Source organism: Talpa occidentalis, unplaced genomic scaffold (assembly GCF_014898055.3).
Source record: "Talpa occidentalis isolate TD23 unplaced genomic scaffold, MPIMG_talOcc4v2.1 talOcc4.12, whole genome shotgun sequence".
Classification (NCBI taxonomy): Eukaryota; Metazoa; Chordata; class Mammalia; order Eulipotyphla; family Talpidae; genus Talpa; species Talpa occidentalis.
Window position 1 is genome coordinate 101,691,089 of NW_023601212.1, and position 13,536 is coordinate 101,704,624.

General features: G+C 60.8%; 1 protein-coding gene across 1 annotated transcript in view; it reads left to right on the forward strand.

The window, feature by feature from the left end:
• CREBBP (CREB binding protein) overlaps nucleotides 1-10,398 on the forward strand; it is a 95,527-nt gene extending 85,129 nt beyond the window's left edge. The window contains 9 exon segments of the mRNA XM_037507701.1: nucleotides 2,057-2,207; nucleotides 2,499-2,645; nucleotides 3,262-3,375; nucleotides 4,289-4,454; nucleotides 4,715-4,882; nucleotides 6,559-6,720; nucleotides 6,969-7,250; nucleotides 8,096-8,906; nucleotides 8,909-10,398. Coding sequence (XP_037363598.1) covers nucleotides 2,057-2,207; nucleotides 2,499-2,645; nucleotides 3,262-3,375; nucleotides 4,289-4,454; nucleotides 4,715-4,882; nucleotides 6,559-6,720; nucleotides 6,969-7,250; nucleotides 8,096-8,906; nucleotides 8,909-10,233 — 3,326 coding nt within the window. The 3' untranslated portion in view covers nucleotides 10,234-10,398.
• The last annotated feature ends 3,138 nt before the right edge of the window (nucleotides 10,399-13,536 follow it).

Genomic DNA, 13,536 nt, shown 5'->3' on the forward strand with positions numbered 1-13,536 from the left:
AAACTGCAGCCCGGGTCTTCATGTGGGCACCATGTCTGCTCCCTGCCACCCCTGTGAGGTTGTCCACTGCCTCCTGTAGAGCCCAGGGGTGTCGTGCAGGTGTTTCAGGTGATTTGGAGACAGGCATGAAGACCTGGCTGTGAAGGTGTATTCCTTCCTTGCTGTTCGAGAATCTTGGCGTGTGTGGACAGATAGCTGTGGGAGGGGTCCCGCAGGCTACCCTTCGTAGCCATGACCACCTCCTGAGGAAATAAATCTTGCTCAGCAGCAGTGTGGGAGGCCCTGGGGTTGATTGAGAAGCTGTGGGTTTTCTTTAGTCACGTCAGAGAGAATAAAGGAGTCAGCCCTGACTCCCTTTGCTCCTGGTTCTGTGTTTCTCAACATGGGGGAGGGTGCCAGGCTGTGTGGCACATGCCTCCATCAGAATGTGAAGCAGCAGGCCTCCCTGGTGGCGCAAAGAGTTAAGTCTCAACACTATGAAGCTGTCTGCAGCTACTGCCACACGAGTTCGATCCCAGCCCCGGAGCTGACCTCCCAGGCGCAGCAGACCTCTCCTGATTTGCCTGCTGCTCCCCTCAGCAGTGTGTTTCAGTAGATCTGCCTGTTCTGCTCCCCACTGTCTCTGGTGAATCCTTTCACCCCCCTGCACCTCTGGCCTACTCCCCAGTTCTTGTATGCATAAATAAATAAATCTTTAAAAAAGAAAGTAAAGCTGCCTAAATCCACCTCCCCCTTTTAAAGCTCTTTCAAGTTTTTGTTCTTCTGTGGAGTTTTATTTCATTATCTTTTTTTTTTTTTTTTAAGTATATTTATTTATATAAGCACTGGGCACAGTCAGAAGTGCGGGAGGGTGAGAGGATTCACCAGAGCCAGAGCGGGGAGCAGAACAGGCAGACTGTCGAAGTACACTGCTGAGGGGAACAGCGGGCGGCAGGAGAGGTCTGCGCGCCACGTGGGACCCTCGCCCGGCGGTCAGGGATCGAACCGGCGCTGCAGAGGCTGCGGGCAGCTTCGCAACCCAGGGCTCAACCGCTGCGCCTCTGGGGAGGCCCTCATTATTTTTCAAATCACTTTAGTGAGGTGTAACTTACATTTCAGAGTAACTTCTTTCACCACTGGCATGCCTACTGCTGGGAAAAAATGAAATTTAGAAAGTTAAATTTTCCAGCTATTTCTTGATCCATAAGGAATATTTTAAAATCACAAATAGTTTAAAATACATTTCTCATTTCTGTAATATTTAAATGTCAGTAACTTTAAGTTTAAATTTGGGGAAAATGTCTTCAAAACCCCATCATTTCTAATCTCCGTCAGCCTGTAGCGCCTGATTTCCCAGGTGCAAGCAATTTCTATTCTGAGATGAACGCTTGCTTGCCGTCTAACTCGCGTCACAGTGGCCACACCTGGAGTGGTCCATGGGCGAATGGGGGAGCAGGCCAGCACCCGAGAAGGGTGCTGGGAGGCGCAGATCTAGGTGCTGGGGGCCTGGGACCCTCCAGAGCAGCAGCAACCCTAGTGGTCTTGCCCTTGGGTGGGGCGGAGGGGGGTGTCAGTGTGTTCTGTCTTACACTCTGCAGCCAGACTTCCAAGCCGGGCAGGAAGGGGAGAGCAGGTCACAGAACACTCTGTGCCGTCCTGTCCCCAGGGCGTCTGGCAGCCGTGCGTGCTCATGCGAGTTCCTCAAGTCTGGGTTCCTGCCAGTAGGCACAGTTGTGACACCGAGTGCCCTCACTGGATACTCCGGGACCTGGGAGTGAGCTGCAGCAGGCCAGTGGGCACAGCACAGCTCTCCACACACCTTGTTCTCTGCCGCCCCCCAAAACCCATCTTCTGTCAGATTTGGACACTCTTGGTGGCTCTTTGGTCCTTAGATCAGGGAAGGATGGACGTTCCAGGCTGTGGGGCCTTTCCCTCTGTCCGTCTGCATCTCCCCTGGGTTTTGGGGACACGAGCCTTAAATTATCAGACCACCCTTTATACGCTGGGTTCTGTGGCCTCGGCTGCTTCCCCACCGCCCCTCCAAAGTCTGCTCACCTGCTCCTTCTGGGTTTTCCAGGACTGCAGACCACAAGGTTGGGGAACCACTTGGAAGACCGAGTCAACAAGTTCTTGCGGCGACAGAATCATCCTGAGGCCGGGGAGGTCTTTGTCCGCGTGGTGGCCAGCTCAGACAAGACCGTGGAGGTCAAGCCCGGGATGAAGTCACGGTGCGTGTGCTGCGTGTCCTTTGCCACGGCCACCACTCCTGGCGGGCCGGGCCCTGTGTCCAGCCAGGCGGTAGAGCTTGAGCGCTTCATCTAAGACTTTGTGGTGGTTAGCTGCAGCCTGCCCTGCTCTCGGCACCCCAACTTCATCTGGGGGATGCCCCGCCGACTGAAACACTGGCATCGAACAGGGTCATGGCTGCGGTGCTCCCCGGCGCGGGCCTCCCACTTGCGCCCCGAGGGGTGACAGCAGGTCTCCTGTGAAGCTCCTCGTAACCAGGGACTTCATTTCAGGTTCGTGGATTCTGGGGAGATGTCGGAATCGTTCCCGTACCGAACCAAAGCACTCTTCGCTTTTGAGGAAATTGACGGGGTGGACGTGTGCTTCTTCGGGATGCACGTGCAAGAGTACGGCTCGGACTGCCCGCCTCCCAACACCAGGTGGGCCCCGCGTGTGTGTGTGCGCGTGCGGGGCGTGCTGGGGTACAGCCAGCCCCCGCTCTGCTGTCTCACAGAACCTCCGTGCTGTGGAGCTACGTTTAAATGAAACAAGCCGCGCTCCACCCACCGTGCCCTGGTTCATGTCGTTTTCTGCTGAACCAGCGGGAAGTGAAGGGTGTGGGTGACTTTTTCAAGTGTGTGTGTGGTGTTACCACATGAGGTCCCGATCCCAGTTCTCCCGCTGTCCCGTCCTGTCTGGGGCAGGCCAGCTGACAGGCCGGTCCCGGCACCCTTCCTGAAGCACCTGCTGCCGGTTAGACAAAGCGCCCTGCCCAGAGCCCTCTGTGCTGAGTGGAGCGTGGGGGTCAGGGACCCAGAGGTGCTTCCTCGTTTATCCTGATCCTTCCCGGTTCCCCGGGGCGAGTGACGCCCTCGCTGCTTTTGTCCACGGTGACACGGAGTTCCATGGCAGTGGCTGGCGGTGGCAGCGGCGTGTGCAGCCCTCGTGAAGGCCGTCTACACCAAGGGTATCTCCAGAGCTCTTCAGAGCTCCCTGGTGTTGGTGTCTCACACGGGGGGCTCCCGTGCGTTAGAGTAACGCCGCCCTCCTCCCCAGGCGCGTGTACATCTCTTACCTGGACAGCATCCACTTCTTCCGGCCCCGCTGCCTCCGCACAGCCGTGTACCACGAGATCCTGATCGGATACTTAGAATATGTGAAGAAATTGGGGTGAGTTCAGTTCAGATTATTTAGAGCTATTAAAAGCTCTGTTCTCATTTTGCACTATGTATTTCTCTTTTTGAAATGAGCGTAATTTTTAAGTGTTTATGTTCACGTCCTTCACTGGATTTAGGGGTCCCCCGAGCCCCCCGCACCCCATCGTAGCCAGGGGTGCTTGCATTCCCTGCTTCTGCGTCTCTCCTTTTCCCATTCCAGCCTCCTTCTTAACCTTATTGTGCGTCATTTATCTATTGTGAAATCCACCGCTCTTCAGTGACAGTACAGCCGCCCCGCTGCTGCCCTCCCTGAGAGCCCTCGTGCCCGTGCCGCTCGCCCTGCCCGGCAGCCCCTGGCCTGCGTGCTGTCTCCATACACCTGCTTTCCGTGGGCATGTCCTCTGAATGGCGTCCCCACAGGGGTGGTCTCTGGCTTCTGCCTTCTCTTTTTATGTTCTAATCTGTCACAGTCCTCTGCAAATGTGTAAGTTGGAGTTTCTTGATTGGCGCATCCTGAACAGAGTGAATGATGGACTTTAGCGATATAGCCACCTACCTTTCCAAGCACAGGTGTGAGGAGATGGGGAGCTTGGGCTTCTCCCCGAGTACTCTCTGCGCCCACAGGCTCCCTGCAGCCCAGCCTGGCCCAGGGCGTGAACCCCAGGAGGCTGTCTCCCTCCATGTCCATCCTGTGTATGGGCCACAGGGCGCCCTGCCTGTACCCCCACCCCCCACACCAGCTCTTGGAAATGCTGATGGCTCACACATTTTGCATGCGCCACGTTCTGGTCATTCCCCTGTTCTCTCTAGTCCTTGCAGTTCCTTCTCCTCTTGCTTCTGTTTCTGCTCCTCTGCTTTTCTCCTTAAAGGAGGGACATTTCACATAGTGTTTTCATCTGAGCCGTCTTTGTGTGTGTATCCTGCAGGTATGTAACAGGACACATCTGGGCCTGCCCCCCAAGTGAAGGGGATGACTACATCTTCCACTGCCACCCCCCTGACCAGAAAATCCCAAAGCCCAAGCGCCTGCAGGAGTGGTACAAGAAGATGCTGGACAAGGCGTTTGCAGAGCGGATCATCCACGACTACAAGGTGCCCGTCCTGGTGGCGCGGGTGCTCGGCCCTGGGCCTGCCTCTCACGTGTTCAGTGAGGATGAGAAAGCAAAGAAAGGCCCCAGATAAAAACACAGGCGCCTCTCACTGCCATCTGTCAGGGCTTTCGGCCGGCCCCGAGGGCTGCACAGCAGGGCTGCTTCGCCGGGCACGGGCGGCCGTGGTGTTGGAGGGGCCTCTGCTCCCCAGGGCACGCCTGGGCCCTGACATCTCACGGCTGTGCTTTGTTCGCTCTCCAGGACATTTTCAAACAAGCGACTGAGGACAGGCTCACGAGTGCCAAGGAGCTGCCGTATTTCGAAGGCGACTTCTGGCCCAACGTGCTGGAGGAGAGCATCAAGGAGCTGGAGCAGGAGGAGGAGGAGAGGAAGAAGGAAGAGAGCACGGCGGCCAGCGAGACCCCGGAGGTGAGCCGGGCCGGTTGGGGCCCTCGTGACGGGGGCAGCCCGCTGGCTCCCTCCCCTCCCTGTCTGTGTCGCGCCCCCGGCCTGCCCCACGGCTCTTCTTTGGGGTTCAGCCTGCCTACCGAGTCACTGCAGCTGGGCCACCTGAGCAGTGCACTGGGGCACTGCAGACACGCCACCCCTGCCCTCGGGTGTGCTGGTGGGAGGAACAGACATGGGGAACGTCCGCGCAGGTCCTCTCCGAGGCGGCCAGAGGGTGGGGCGGGCAGGCCGAGGCAGGGACGTGTTGGGTCGGTGGGGGGAAGCCAAGGATTGGCAGTGGGCATATCGACACCGAGCTGCCTGTTTTCAATTAAGAGAGAGACACCTAAGAGCCAGGAGAAGCCCTAAGACCGAGCGCTCAGAGAAGCAGGCTCCTGAGGGGCCATGCAGGTCCTGAGTCCCAGGCTTGGGGTGCCCCGGCCTCGCAGAGTGGCTGCGGGCCCAGCGATGCGCAGGGGCCAGTCCTCGGCCCGTAGTGGCGCACGCGGGCACCCACTCATTTCTGATGTCCCTGGGCTGCGCTGCATGCGCGACCCAAGCTCCTCGAGGCAGAGTTGGTGCTGGAACTGGCCTTTGGATTGTGGGCCTTGCTCCATTGGCCGCTCTGACGTGAGAGACCAGACTTGGCTCGTGAGCCCCCAGCGTCCCTCTGGGTGGGCCAGAGGGCCCTGCCCCAGAACCTTACCCCCAAACCTAGGGGGCGAGGTAGGGGGCAGCCTGGCATTTGGACGGCACGGCTCCCACTGTCATGGAAAGGCACTGGGTGAGGGGTGCCCGAGCAGGCCCAGAGTACCCTTCTGCAGGGGCACCCCAGCCCCTCAGGGTGGATGCTGACTTCAGATGGGGGGCAGAAGCAGGGCTCATGTGTCGTCCCACACGAGTCAGCACTTGGTGGGCTTAGCTGCCCTTTCAAGAAGAAAATCAAATGATACTGATTATATTTATTTTTATTATTTTTATTATCACCTGGCTCTCTGGGAGAGTTTAAAAGCTCACTGGAAACTTGAGCAGATGTTGGGGTTCAGTGTACCGCACCCAGTTCCTCCTGCTGGCTCCTCCCATCAGCGTGCTGCAGCCATCACAGCTGCCACCCACCTGGCGCGTCCTCGCCGAGCAGGCCACCCGCTCTGTGCCGCGCGCCCCGTGGTCCTTCTGGTTAGGGCCGGTGGGCCGTCAGGCTCCTCTGGGCTCTGTGAGCCGTGGTCTCGCAGAGTGGAGTGTCCGGGCCCCCGCCGGAATGCAGGCAGAGGGTCCCGGGGACGGAGCGGCTTGGGGTGGCGTCTGCGCCAATACGGGCTTTAGGCCGCCTGCCCCGCTCCACAGGGGCGACGGTTGGCATCACCGCTGCACCAGGGCTGTGGCATGGAGCTTGAGCAGGGCACCGCCTACCCCGTCTGCCCCCATGGGCTTGGCACTGGCATCCTGGGCGTCCTGTCCTCGGGAGGCAGCGTGCTCTCCAGGCGGCCCCGGCTCGTGGGCTTTCTCCATGGGTGTCTCCACATTCCCAGGGGTCCTGCAGCCCAGGCCCTTCCCACCTCACCCGGCATCTCCTCAAGCGCAGCATGTTTATCACCCTGCTCACCTGGTGCTGGGGGCTGCCAGCCGGGTTTGTCTGACAGCTGCGTGCGCTACTGCAGGGCAGCCAGGGCGACAGCAAGAACGCCAAGAAAAAGAACAACAAGAAAACCAACAAGAATAAAAGCAGCATCAGCCGAGCCAACAAGAAGAAGCCCAGCATGCCCAACGTTTCCAACGACCTGTCCCAGAAGCTCTACGCCACCATGGAGAAGCACAAAGAGGTAGCGGGCGGGCAGGCGGTGTGGGCCCAGCGCTGAGCCCCTCCTGGCCCCAGAACCAGGTGGAGGACTTGCAGGGGTGCCGAGAGGAGGGCGACAGCCCCCCACGGCCGTGAGGGCACACGGCAGGCAGCGCTAACTGGCCGCTGGACAGCCCCGCGCCCCAGGGAGCGGGTCCAGACATGCCGGGACTGTGGGTGTCGGGGCAGCCTGTCTGGGGCTCACCGACTCCCCCCCCACACACACCGCAGGTCTTCTTTGTGATCCACCTCCACGCTGGGCCGGTCATCAACACGCTGCCCCCAATCGTCGACCCCGACCCCCTGCTCAGCTGCGACCTCATGGACGGGCGCGACGCCTTCCTCACACTGGCCAGAGACAAACACTGGGAGTTCTCCTCCCTGCGCCGGTCCAAGTGGTCCACCATGTGCATGCTGGTGGAGCTGCACACCCAGGGCCAGGACCGCTTCGTCTACACCTGCAACGAGTGCAAGCACCACGTGGAGACGCGCTGGCACTGCACCGTGTGCGAGGTAGGCCAGCGCCGCCATGTCGGGGCACTCACGGGTGCTCGTGGTGGTGGGGGGGGGGGGTGCTGGTGGGCTGTGCTTTGACCGCCTGGGCCCTCGTCCCGGTGGATCCTGCCACCCTGTGCATGCAACGCACAGGCGGGTCTCCCCAAACAGCACAGACATGGCCCATCTTCCTCGCCACCCTGGTGTCGTCCACGTCGCCCGCTGTTCCCTGCGTCACGTCCCTGGGAGGACTGGCCCTGGTTTGGGCAGCAGGGCAGGGCCTTTCCTCTCAATGCCCCAGCCTCCTGTCCCTCTTCATTCCTGCTGCTGGAATGTTCTGCCCTTTCTACCAGCGGGCCACCAGTCCCATCAGGCCTCCTTGTCCAGATCTTGTGCTCCTGGTCCGGGCTGTGGGTGCAGGGCCCCCGTGGAAGCCCAGCCCAGGGAGAGGCGTTTGGTACCATGGTCTGAGCCCAGGGTCTTGCTCTGGGGGGTGCGGTGGTCTGGGCGACCCAGCACTCTGGGGTGGCACTTGGGAGGAAGCAGGTCAGGCGGTCACCTCCGTCATTCCTGTCCTGTTGTGTTGACGGTGAGCGCCTGCAACGGGACACAGCGGCTCTGGGTGCCGTTCCTGGGGATGGGGGGTAGGGGTCCTCGCCCACCAGCGCACTTGACAGGCCGAAGCCCTGCTCTGGGTCGGGACCTGTGGCTGCACACAGTGGAGACGGTGGGTGGGGAGAGGTCAGAGAGCCCCCAGATGAGGGTCCCAGGGCTGGAGGGGGGCTTGGCCCACACCAGCCTTCCTGGGTGCACGGTCTTGCTGGAGCCCATGCTGACGCAGCCACGTCCCCCGCTCTCTGCAGGACTACGACCTTTGCATCAACTGCTACAACACGAAGAGCCACACCCACAAGATGGTGAAGTGGGGGCTGGGCCTGGACGACGAGGGCAGCAGCCAGGGCGAGCCGCAGTCCAAGAGCCCCCAGGAGTCCCGGCGCCTGAGCATCCAGCGCTGCATCCAATCCCTGGTGCACGCCTGCCAGTGCCGCAACGCCAACTGTTCGCTGCCGTCCTGCCAGAAGATGAAGCGGGTGGTGCAGCACACCAAGGGCTGCAAGCGCAAGACCAACGGCGGCTGCCCGGTCTGCAAGCAGCTCATCGCCCTCTGCTGCTACCACGCCAAACACTGCCAAGAAAACAAATGCCCCGTGCCCTTCTGCCTCAACATCAAACACAAACTCCGCCAGCAGCAGATCCAGCACCGCCTGCAGCAGGCCCAGCTTATGCGCCGGCGGATGGCCACCATGAACACCCGCAACGTGCCTCAGCAGAGTCTGCCTTCCCCTACCTCAGCTCCGCCCGGAACCCCCACGCAGCAGCCCAGCACGCCCCAGACACCACAGCCCCCCACCCAGCCCCAGCCCTCGCCTGTGAGCATGTCACCAGCCGGCTTCCCCAGCGTGGCCCGGACTCAGCCCCCCACCACGGTGTCAGCCGGGAAGCCCACCAGCCAGGTGCCGGCCCCGCCACCCCCCGCCCAGCCTCCACCCGCGGCCGTGGAGGCAGCCCGGCAGATCGAGCGCGAGGCCCAGCAGCAGCAGCACCTGTACCGGGTGAACATCAACAACGGCATGCCCCCCGGGCGCACGGGCCTGGTGGCCTCGGTGAGCCAGATGGCCCCGTGGGCCTGAATGTGCCCCGGCCCAACCAGGTCAGCGGGCCGGTCATGCCCAACCTGCCACCTGGGCAGTGGCAGCAGGCGCCCCTGCCCCAGCAGCCGCCCATGCCAGGTCTGCCCAGGCCCGTCATGGCCATGCAGGCCCAGCCCGCCGTGACTGGGCCGCGCATGCCCAGTGTGCAGCCACCCCGGAGCATTTCTCCTGGCGCCCTGCAGGACCTGCTGCGGACCCTGAAGTCACCCAGCTCCCCGCAGCAGCAGCAGCAGGTGCTCAACATCCTCAAGTCCAACCCCCAGCTGATGGCCGCTTTCATCAAGCAGCGCACAGCCAAGTACGTGGCCAGTCAGCCTGGCCTGCAGCCCCAGCCCGGCCTGCAGCCCCAGCCTAGCCTGCACCAGCAGCCCGGCCTCCAGAACCTGAATGCCATGCAAGCCAGCGGGCCTCGGCCTGGCGTGCCTCAGCAGCAGGCCATGGGGGGCCTGAACCCCCAGGGCCAGGCCCTGAGCATCATGAACCCCGGGCACAACCCCAGCATGGCGAGCATGAACCCGCAGTACAGAGAGATGCTGCGCAGGCAGCTGATCCAGCAGCAGCAGCAGCAGCAGCAACAGCAGCAGCAGCAGCAGCAGCAGCAGCAGCAGCAGGGCAGCGCGGGCATGGCTGGGGGCATGGCGGGACACGGCCAGTTCCAGCAGCCTCAAGGACCCGGAGGCTACCCCCCTGCCATGCCCCAGCAGCGGATGCAGCAGCACCTCCCCCTTCAGGGCAGCTCCATGGGCCAGATGGCGGCTCAGATGGGCCAGCTCGGCCAGATGGGCCAGCCCGGGCTGGGCGCAGACAGCACCCCCAACATCCAGCAGGCCCTGCAGCAGCGGATTCTGCAGCAGCAGCAGATGAAGCAGCAGATCGGGTCGCCAGGCCAGCCGAACCCCATGAGCCCCCAGCAGCACATGCTCTCAGGACAGCCACAGGCCTCGCACCTTCCCGGCCAGCAGATGGCCACGTCCCTTAGTAGCCAGGTGCGGTCTCCGGCCCCTGTGCAGTCTCCGCGGCCCCAGTCCCAGCCTCCACATTCCAGCCCGTCGCCACGGATACAGCCCCAGCCTTCTCCACACCATGTCTCGCCCCAGACTGGCTCCCCCCACCCAGGACTCGCAGTCACCATGGCCAGCTCCATAGATCAGGGACACTTGGGGAACCCCGAACAGAGTGCAATGCTCCCACAGCTCAACCCCCCCAACAGGAGTGCGCTGTCCAGTGAGCTGTCCCTGGTCGGCGACACCACAGGAGACACCCTAGAAAAGTTTGTGGAGGGCTTGTAGCGGTGCGAGCGCGTCACTGTCCCTTTCATGTTTTGGACTTTTTGTACTGAAATCCAAGCATCCGGGCTCTTTTAGTCCCGGGTGGACTGCTACTTCCAGGCATGGAAGGGGTCGATTGCTGTTTAAAGAAACAATACAAAGAATATATTTTTTTGTTAAAAACCAGTTGATTTAAATATCTGGTCGGTCTTTCTTTCTGTTTTTTTTTTGTTCTTGTCTTTGTTTTGGGGGGAGGGGGGTTTGTTTGGATTCTTTTTGTCGTCATTGCTGGTGACTCATGCCTTTTTTAATGGGAAAAACAAGTTCATTATATTCATATTTTTTATTTGTATTTTCAAGACTTTAAACATTTATGTTTAAAAGCAAGAAGAAAACAATAATATTCAGAAACTGATTCCTGAAATAATGCAAGCTTATAATGTGTCCCGATAACTTTCTGATGTTGCGGGAAGATTTTTTCTATCGTGAACTCTGTGGGCGTCTCCAAGTATTACCCCGGACGGTAGGAACCGCCCCCCGCGCGCACCCACGCACCTCTGTCTATACATACCGGCTCAAGCCAAACTCTGTCTTGCAGATGTAGAAATTGTTGCTTTGTTTCTCCGATAAACCTGGTTCTAGACAAAAAATAGGGATGATCACTCTCTTAGACCATGCTAATGTTAATAGAGGAGAAGCGTTCTTTTCTTTCTGTGTGAAACTTGAAATGAGGAAGAGCAATTCTAGTGTAAATCATGCAAGCGCTATAATTACTATAAATAAGGAAAGTCAAGATTCAATCACTGTATAGAATGGTAAAGCACCAACTCATTTCTTATATCATATTGTTAAATAAACTGTGTGCAACAGACAACAAAGGGTGGTCCTTCTTGAACTCATGTACATGATATTAACGCTTCGTGTTGAGGGGTTTTGTTCTGAAAATGCTGTTTTCAACATTGTATTTGGGCTCTGCATGTTTTTCTCGTTGTATATAACGTACCGCTTAAAATTGATATAAATTACTGAAGTTTTTAACATGTATTCTGTTCTTTAAGATCCCTGTAAGAATGTTCAAGGTTTTTATTTATTTATATGTATTTTTGGAGTCTCTTCTTTGTCAGGCACGCCTGGTGGGCTGCTCGCGAGGCGCTGTGGCCGCCTGTTCCCGGCAGCTGGGCGGGCCCGGCGGCGGCGGTGGCGGTGCGGGGATGGCGATGGCGGTGCTCGCGCCGGACTCTCGGGCCCGGGCCCCAGTCAGAGACCAGCAGGCCCGCAACGGCACCAGTGCTCCCGGGCGAGGAGTGGGGGTGCCTCCTGCCGGAGTACCCGCACCAGTCTCAGAGTCCCTGCGGGGGCGCGCCCGTGGAGATGGCCTCCCCAACCCCCCAGCTCTGTGGGGGCTGAGGCCGCCGCTGTGTCCCGGGGAGCTGGGCAGGAGCTGGCCTGGAAGCTGCCGGGGGGAGCCTGCCGTGGCAGAAGAGGGGCGCTCGTGCCACACTCCAGGCTCCCCTGCCGAGCGGGTGGCAGCGGGCTCCCGACTGCCTGAGGACGCTTGCGGGAGGCTGCCGGAGGGGCCCAGCCGGGCGAGGCCTGGCTGGGCGTGGTGTGAATCTAGACGTGATGGCCCCAAGGTGCCCTTCACCTTTTTCCGGGTACTTTCAGAATAGCTGATTTGGTGATCTAAATTTAATTAACAGGTGAATTAAGCCAGGTAAGAAGGCAACGGTGTCTGGCACCACCAGCCAGTCCCCCACCCAAAAGGGAAACAGCCGCGTCCCTCCCGTCACCACCAGGCCGTCCCCACCCTCTCCCTGGCCTTCCCCGGAGTCGGGGGGAGGGCTCCGTGCCGGGGGTGGGGCGCTGGCCCTCCTGGGCTGGGAGCAGCAGCGCTCAGCCTGCCCCGCAGAGGCCGGCAGAGGCGCAGCCCGGACGCGGTCACGGCCGCGTGTCCTCCTCTTGGGATCTGAACCTCGCGCCCCCCGGATGCCCCAGGACAGGGCTGAGGGCGCCCCCGGACGCCAGCCCCGCGGAAGCAGCGGCCCCCGTGCTGTGTCGGGCCGTGTGCTTGGAGGAGGAGGACAGGCCTGTGTGTGTGAGGAGTCGGCATGGGCCGCGTGCGTGCTGCCGCTGCTCGGCCGCTGGGCCCCGAGGGGGCTCCGGAGGGCTGATGCCCTGAGCCGAGCTCCGCAGCCCTCAGCGTGGCGGCTGCCGGTCTTGTGCGCGCTTTTGAGACTCTACCGTGTGGACGCGGGAGTGGAACGCGGAGGGGCGGGTTCTGCTCTTAAGGTGTCGGGCTTTCAAAGACAGGACTTGCTTCTGGTGACTGGAGTGGAGGCAGGTGTCCTCCGAGCCAGGATACGCTGTGGCTGTGGGAGCGCAAAGTCCCGGTGAAGGACGGGTGCCGGCGCTGGCCAGGGCGGGGGGCGCGCTGTGGCTGCGCCTCCTCACGAGGCCCGCAGAGGTGCCGAGCACACGGGGTGGGGGCCCTAGCGCCACGCTGCCCGGCGCTCTCCGCGTGCAAAGTCAAGAGCAGGGAAACGGGTTGAAAGTGAATTGAAGTGAAAGTCACCCCAGGTCAACCAGGGCCACGCCACGTGGGCGAGAGGCCAGCGTGCTCGCGCCTCTCCGGAGAGGACTGGCCTCGGCCCGCTGACCACTTGCTGCAGAGGCGCCAGAGCACCCCCACCCGGGTGGGGTGTGGGTCTGTGTAAGGGGTCAGGAAGAGGCTTCCATGGGGTCCAGGGGCCTGAGGTGCAACCTTGAGCAGCTCTTACCTCCTTTCTGGAGAGAAGCTGCTGGCAGCAGGTCCAGTGCGGATCCACTGCCTGCCGGCCCCCCCTCCTGCCTTGCCGCAGGGGACCCACAGGGCCGCGCTCCCACCCGGGGAGCCCTCCTTACTCCACAGGCTCACCTGGTGCCCGCGCGCCAGGGCTCCACGGGGGTGAGGACGGGTGAGGGTGTCCAGGTCCTCCTCGAGGGCCGCATGAGACCCGGCCTGCCTGTGTAGTGCCCGTGCTTACCCCCGGCCTGGGAGCTGAAGGAATGTGGGCAGTGTGGGTCAGCCCTGACCCTCCCCCCCGCGCCTGGACGGGGCCTGGACGGAAATGGAAGCCTCTTGCAAATTCTAAGAATTTCATCTCCGGAGGCCTGTCGTGGAGGCCATGGCATCAGTGGCGTTCAGATGGCAGGCAGGTCCTCAAGGGAGGTGGTGATGCTGAGGGAATGTTCCAGGCCAGGGTGAGGACCCTGTCCCCACAGGTCCTTCAGGAAAATGTCCAGAGGAAGTTCTTGAAAGTGACAGTGAGGGCAGCAACCAGAAGC